This window comes from Montipora capricornis, chromosome 12 (genome assembly GCF_036669925.1).
Source record: "Montipora capricornis isolate CH-2021 chromosome 12, ASM3666992v2, whole genome shotgun sequence".
NCBI classification, from domain to species: domain Eukaryota; kingdom Metazoa; phylum Cnidaria; class Anthozoa; order Scleractinia; family Acroporidae; genus Montipora; species Montipora capricornis.
In genome coordinates this window covers 15,724,408-15,731,907 of record NC_090894.1, presented here as the reverse complement: position 1 = coordinate 15,731,907, position 7,500 = coordinate 15,724,408, and the positions used below count along the sequence as shown (strand labels likewise).

Below are 7,500 nucleotides of genomic sequence, written 5' to 3'. Positions count from 1 at the left end.
TGTAACCCTGTTTTTTTGTACACTGAAAAAAAGTTGCTGTTGCTGTCAATTTACGTGCAACAGTATGTATCACCAACCTTCTATTTCATACGAGTTGATTTTCTTTAATCTGATTTCTGAACAGTTTCCACAATAATAGTGCTTCAGCACTAAATACAATAATAAAATTATTGACACTTATATCAAGTTCATTACTATAAACTATTGTTCTTATTATCATAGTTGAGAGTGGAATCACTGCATGATGCAGCCCTGCTTAACAACAAGCTAGGAACCTAAGTTGTCAAGTTGTCTTTGCGTAATACGTGGCTGTAATAGTACACAATATTGATTTGGTACTGTATATCATTATAGTGCCATGGTAGATGTCTTAGGTAAATAGTCAGGCCCTGAGAAGACATGACATTGTGGTTGCTAGAAAAATACCAAACCCAGAAAGATTGAAGAAAAGGGATTCGAGATACATGGGTTTCAAGGCTGACATGATGTTCATTTTCAAGTTAATTACAACTTCTTTTTCACTGCAAGTTTGAGTCCAAAATAAAAGTTCAATGAAGTTATGTGCTGTCCAGAAGGGTTAATATCTGGATGTGTGACCTCAAAATATATGACTTGCTAAGTCAGAAACATAAGACTGAAAATTCTATTTTAAAATCAAAAGTGATGTTGAATTCAGCGGGTGCCATGATCAAGTTACCTTGTGTGTAAAAAATTAAAGGATACAATGTACATCTGTGTCAAAATGATGGCAAGACAACGGTTTTTTGTTTTTGTCAGTTTGGTTTTGTTTTTCTTTCAAGTGTTATTAAGTTTGACAAGAAATGTGCAAATTCAACACGAAGGTCACAATCGGCAACTCTTGAGGTTGACCATTGTTTCTGCAAAGTCAAAAATTTAATCTCCTAGACGAGCTTATTTATCACCACGTAATTCCATTGTTTTGGAAATAGAAAAACTGCTTTATTATTCATCAGCATCACAAATTCTTGCCGATTTTTGTTCTCATTTTGTTGAAACTCAAGAACGCCTTCAACAGACCTGTTTATTTTAGTGATTTATGCACGTGCTGCGCTGTGGGCCTGTTGGTGTCACAGACACTCTCACACTCTTACATTCCTACAACCTGGTGACATAGTGTGTAGTGCACTTACAGTGCACCACCACAAAAACTCAGTTAACTATTTTTTTAATTAGTTTGTGTTAGGCAAAAATGTCAATAAAATTATGTTACTTTTCGCCTGTTAGGTAGCAGTCCAACTCAAAGTGACAGCCCTGTTTCGAACTAACAAACAGACAAACAAACAAACAAACAACATACTTGACTTCATGAGTGATCTTGTTGACATAAATACAGCTGTTGTCTGCTTCTTGTTGATAGTCACAGTTCCTGCACTGAATTATTAAGTTTAGATGAGCTCATAGGAAGCTTTGTGTTTATTGTGCAACCTTACAGAGATATTAAAATAATTGCAAAAAAAAGCAGCTACTGTAGTCAGCTTACAAACTAAATCACATGTACATCTTACGATCTGATAATGACATCCTACAGAGCTTTGAAATGCTACTCAGTTGTCCTAGAGGATAATGTTGTTTGAAGTTTTATTCCTCTTGTCAATACGTTTGGCACAATTTTAATACACGGGCAGCAATTTCTTCTTTACACATGAGTGTGTGGCTTGCCAAACAACGCAGTCTATCAGCCTCAACTATAAATCTTTTAAGGCTACTTCTTACTTAAGATGTGCATGTAGTACAGTAATTCACTGAGGCATTATTATGGGAAGACCTCACAGAATACTTCAAATTATACAGGTGCCACTATCTTGAATACATGTAACATTATTGGGATGTGAAATAGTTACCCTATAGGAGGTTTTCACGTGGCATAATTGCCGTCATGTTGGTAGCCAAAAACAAAAGATCTCTCATTAGCTTCTTTTGTTCGTCCACCAGAAGTCGTACATTTCTCTAATGTTACTGGTGTCTCTAGAGGTTGGTTCAAAACGTCCTATTGTCATTAGACAGAAGCTCTTTGCAATTGGGAAAGAACAATTAGGCAACTGTACTACACAAGATTATTCCGATGGCAGCTCACGAGAAAAAAAATTGAAAATGAGAATAAGCGATTCTCAAATTCAAAACAAATTTATTTCTAAATCATGTAGAAACATCAGTTCCTTTGATGTGAAATTCTTGAGTGGTCCCTTGATAAATATTCTTTTCATAAGTAGTAACTTACAGCGTATAACAAGACCTTGCTTTCTTTGTCCTCTTTAGGGTACAACATGTTATTACTGAGACAAAAAGGAAATTCATGTGAGAAGACATGCACATGACACCTAAACCAGGACGACATACTGAAACAGTCATGTTCAAATACAAGTTTTATTGAGATCGGTGTCATTGATCGTGACCTCTACTACAAACTTACCATTCCTGACAAAATTTGATGCCAACAAAACCTGGACCATCGTCTGTGCGACCTCGGACGTTCATATTTCCATAAAAGCCACAACCCTCGTCCTTTCTTTGGCGAATATAACGTTGTAGAACAAACTTCACTTTTCAAAATGGCGACGACTGAGTCCGACTGAGTAGAAACTGGAACTTAGCCGTAGGTACTTCATGTATCCGATGTATCCCTGACCAACGTATCGGGTAGGTAGGTTATGTATGGGGACACGTTATGTACCGACAGTCGCCCATCACTCTCTATCAATTCTCCCCAACAATTGAACATGCATTGACCCACAGCCCTTAGTACTGAGCAACCGTCCCTAGCAATGATCAATTATCCCTAGCAATGATCTTTTGTCCCTACTAGTCAGTAGTACTAGTGATCGACTGTCCCTAGCACTGATCGACTGTCCATAGCAATGTTGTTTTTTCCCTAATAGTGATTGACTGTCCCTAGCAATGATCGACTGTCCCTATTAGTGATTGACTGTCCCTAGTAGTGATCATATGTCCCTAGAAGTGATTGACTATCCCTAGCACTGATCATCGGTCCCTGGCAATGATCAACTGTCTCTAAGCAATGATCGACTGTTCCTACTAGTGATTGACTGTCCCTAACACTGATCATCTGTCCCTAGCAATGATCGACTGTCCCTATTAGTGATTGACTGTCCCTAGTAGTGATCATATGTCCCTAGCAATGATCAACTGTCCCTAAGCAATGATCGACTGTTCCTACTAGTGATTGACTGTCCCTAACACTGATCATCTGTCCCTAGCAATGATCGACTGTCCTTACTAGTGATTGACTGTCCCTAGCAATGATCAACTGTCCCTAGTGGTGATCGACTGTCCCTGACAATGATCGACCGTCCCTAGCACTGATCTACTGTCCCTAGCAATGATCGACTGTCCTTAACAATGATCAGCTGTCCCTAGCATTGATCAATGATCAAATGTCCCTAGCAATGATCGACTAATGATTGCCTGTCCCTAGCGCTGATCATTTGTCTGTAGCACTGATCATCTGTTCCTAGCAATGATCGACTGTCCCTAGCAATGATCAATTGAACCTAGTAGTGATTGACTTTCCCTAGCAATGATCAACTGTCCCTGGCAATGATCGACTGTCCCTAGCAATGATCAACTGTCCCTAGCAATGATCGAATTTCCCTAGCAATGATCAACCGTCTCTAGCAATGATCAATTGTCCCTGGCAATGATCAACTGTCCCTAAGCAATGATCGACTGTCCCTAGTAGTGGTCGACTGTCCTTGGCAATGATTGACTGTCCCTAGCAGTGATCAATTGTCCGTAGCAATGATCATCTGCCACTAGCAATGATCAATCGTCCCTAGCAATGATCGACTGTCCCTAACAATGATCAGCTGTCCCTAGCATTGATCAACTATCCCTACTAGTGATTGCCTGTCCCAAGCACTGATCATCTGTCCCTAGCATTGATCATATGTCCCTAGCAATGATCAACTGTCCCTAGCACTGATCGACTGTCCCTGGCAATGATCAATTGTTCCTAGCAGTGATTGACTGTGCATAGCACTGATCATCTCTCCCTAGCACTGATCAACTGTCCCTAGCATTGATCATCTGTCCCCAGCACTGAAAAACTGTCCCTAACATTCATCAACTGTCCCTAGCACTGATCATTTGTCCCTGGTGCTAGTCATCTGTCTCTAATCAGTACTGATCAACTGTCCCATGCACTGATCATTTGTCCCTAGCAAAGATCTTTTGTCCCTAGCACTGATCATTTGTCCCTAGCACTGATCTCTTGTCCCTAGGACTGATCTCTGTCCCTAGCACTGATCTCTGTCCCTAACACTGATAAACTATCCCTAGCACAGATCTCTGTCCGTATAGCACTGATCAACTATCCCTAACACTGATCAGCTGTCCCTAGCACTGATCATCTCCCCCTTGTACTGACCAACCGTCCCTAGCATCCCTGATCCTCTGTCCCTATAAATATCTAGTCATTTACCACTCTGTTACTGCAATTGACGGACATTCCCCCGGTCAGTATAAAACTCAGACCGCGGACTACCGTTGGTGTTAAAAACGCGGACTAATTATTACAGACTGGGTATAAAACACTCTGGCTATACACTTTGTAGAACTAGACCCGACAGACGTTTAATAAGGTGTTTCTGTCCAAAAGATGTTTTATCCTATTAATTTGACTTAAACTTGACAAGCAAGAAGATGTAACAATTGTTATATGTTCATCAAAACTCAATATAGCGTCCATATACACCCCAAGGTCCCTCGCTGAAACAACCGGACGCAACTCTCCCAGTAAAGTAACATGTAAATCCAGATCTGCAGGGGTATTTTGAAGCATTTGACGGGTGCCAATTAAAAGCAATTTCGTCGAATATACTGCTGACACTGTTTGACACTAACGCCATGAAATCATGCTTATATCCACGGCAACCACCACCGTACGCACTTAGGCGAAGTGAAGTGAAATTATTAGTCTCTCCCGTCGGGGCTTTTTCAGTACTAATTTACAACGCTTTTTTGGGGGACTTCGGCCAGACTGCTTGTTACGCAGTTTACAATTTCTTTTAGGAATTGAAAAATGGTCAGACCACAACGCCGGGGATAACGTCCCCTACTCTCTTTGAGAAGTGAATGGATTTTTTTACGTTCCATACTATTTGGTTTCCAACAAGGGCTATGAGACGGAACCTCTCTCTTTACTCTCGACCCCCAGTATGGCAGCCCGATGCTCAATCAACTGAGCCACTGTTGCGCGGCAATTGTTTTGTGTCAAACCTGTCACCAGTTTGTTGATACAAGTTCGTTCGGTGATTTCTTTCCCCTACCAAATTTTGTCAGGCCTGACCATATTTCAAAGGCGCCGTCGTCCTGCGTCTGAGCGGGACAAATTCAGTGAAAAATGACAAATTATGATTACACGCCATGATCGAAGGAAAACGACAATCAACAAACTTTGATGTCGCTTTTCAAGCCCGCAAAACTGCCATTGAGAGAATTGAACGACTTGAAGAACGAAAAAAACGAGAATACAAGCAATAACGTACCGAGGCAACATTTTCGATCGAAGATTCAAACTTTCCCGTGAAAAGCACTTAAACCAGGGGCACCCAACGAGAATATAGTTTTAAACCACATAACATCGCTTTGTTAAACATGTTTCCGTATTTAAACGAAGATATAGGCATATTTTTATCCCCTAAAAATGTTTCATCTGTTCGGATTTCCTAGCTGAAAGTCTAATGATCCGAAAATTATAGGGATCAAAGCTTAGCCAGAAAAAAGGCTCACGAAAATTCTAGGTGACCTTTTTAGGATAAAAATCCGTTTAAAATGGGCAATTATACCATTTTTTAGATGTTCGAAAATCCTAGGAGAGGCAGGCAAGCAAGAAATTTTACAACAAACAATCCGAAAATTTTAGATCTCAAATCGTCTTCTGAACAGATATTTTTCGAAAAGTGACGTTGGGTGCCCCTGTTAAACGATTCAATTTCAATGTGATTGACACTTTTTGCTTAACAACGACTGCCGTGGTGTTTCGAGTGCGCCACGTTAAAATTGGAAATTTGGTCAAGACAATTTTGTCAATAGATTTGGTTGAGGCAAACAGCAAACGTATCTTGTCAGCCAAGGCTAGTGCCACGAGCTAGTGCGTACGCGTCCATATCTTTAATAGGTTAATTTGGTCTCAGTCTCGGTCTGCGAAAAAAGTTTGACATGACCATACACCGAATGAGACCAACAACACTAATGAAATATCTGCTTCTCTTGTTTTTGCTCCAGGCTCTATCGATGATCTATTTTTATCATCTTATGAGAGCCAAAACGTTACCCAAAGTGAATGCATGGCCTCATATTCGACAAGTGGCAGGACAACATGATCAAAGTCACCTCAAGGAGCTTCGAGTAACGAACGAAAATGGAAAGAGGACTTTAATCATTGTCTCTCATGGCCGCTCTGGTTCCTCTCTTATGGGTGATATTTTTAATCACCATCCTTCAGTGTTTTACATGTACGAGCCTTTTCAAACAGTCGACCGAGTTATCCGCAGAAGGACAAGAAGTGGCATTGACGAAGTGAATCATTGGGATCTTGCAAAAGAATTTCTCAACGGAGTGCTGCGCTGCAAGTTTGACAATCAACTATTCTTGAACGATATTGAAATATACTACCGAAAACAAAAACACCCTCGAGTTAGTAAAGCAATCGCATCGCCACCGCTGTGTCCATACGAACCATCGGACACAAGATGGGATCCAAAGCTTTGTCCCCCAATGACCAGCCAATCTCTAGGTAGCGCTTGTAAGACCTACAATTTAACTGTTTTAAAAGTTCTCCAGTCTCGAATTCCCGAAAATAACATTAAGATAATCCTTGATGCTTGTAGCCGACCCGAAGTTCATTGCAAAATTCTGTTCTTGGTCAGAGATCCTCGAGCCGTTATTCCTTCGTCAAGAAGTTCTGGCTTTTTTCAAGAAGCTGCCGGCGACTTTGGTAAGCGTGGTACCCGTCTTTACAGTTACTGGCGGTGCAAAGAAACCGAAGATAACTTGGAAATAATCAAACGATTGCCGGATTCGCTACGACGCCAGATTAAACTGCAACGATACGAGGACCTGGCATTCGACCCTCTGAAAGCGTTATCTATCTTGTACAAGTTTGCGGGACTAAATGAATTGGAAAGCGTAAGGGAATGGTTAAATATAACTACGAGACAAACCAGAAACGATTGTAATGAAATGGACGGAGAACAGGCGACGTGCACCAAAGACGATGCGTGGGTAGCGACGAATCGCTGGCGATGGAAAGTGCATCCACAGGAAATCAACATCATTGAAAAATACTGCAAGGAAGCAATGCGTTTGTTAGGATACACAGGTGTAGACAACTCTTATGAACTTTTAATAAACCAATCGATTCCTCTCTTCAGTCAAGACTATGAAGCAAAAAACTGGTTCCTACATTAAGTGCTGACAAGATTAGATTACAAATTAGCGATATTATAGAATTACAGATGA

At 40.7% G+C, this 7,500-nt stretch overlaps 2 protein-coding genes across 2 annotated transcripts in view; one reads left to right on the top strand and one right to left on the bottom strand.

The window, feature by feature from the left end:
* The window catches only part of LOC138026283 (DNA-directed RNA polymerase II subunit RPB9-like), a 13,810-nt gene extending 11,197 nt beyond the window's left edge, over nt 1–2,613 (bottom strand). The window contains exons 1-3 of the mRNA XM_068873561.1: nt 2,432–2,613; nt 2,240–2,294; nt 1,319–1,392 (exon numbers count right to left, since the gene is read on the bottom strand). Coding sequence (XP_068729662.1) covers nt 1,319–1,392; nt 2,240–2,294; nt 2,432–2,496 — 194 coding nt within the window. The 5' untranslated portion in view covers nt 2,497–2,613. The remainder of the gene's footprint in view (nt 1–1,318; nt 1,393–2,239; nt 2,295–2,431) is intronic.
* Nucleotides 2,614–6,076: 3,463 nt separating this feature from the next.
* The window catches only part of LOC138026270 (carbohydrate sulfotransferase 4-like), a 1,759-nt gene continuing 335 nt past the window's right edge, over nt 6,077–7,500 (top strand). Inside the window, exon 1 of the mRNA XM_068873543.1 lies at nt 6,077–7,500. This exon is cut by the window's right edge and continues 335 nt beyond it. Coding sequence (XP_068729644.1) covers nt 6,199–7,449 — 1,251 coding nt within the window. The 5' untranslated portion in view covers nt 6,077–6,198 and the 3' untranslated portion in view covers nt 7,450–7,500.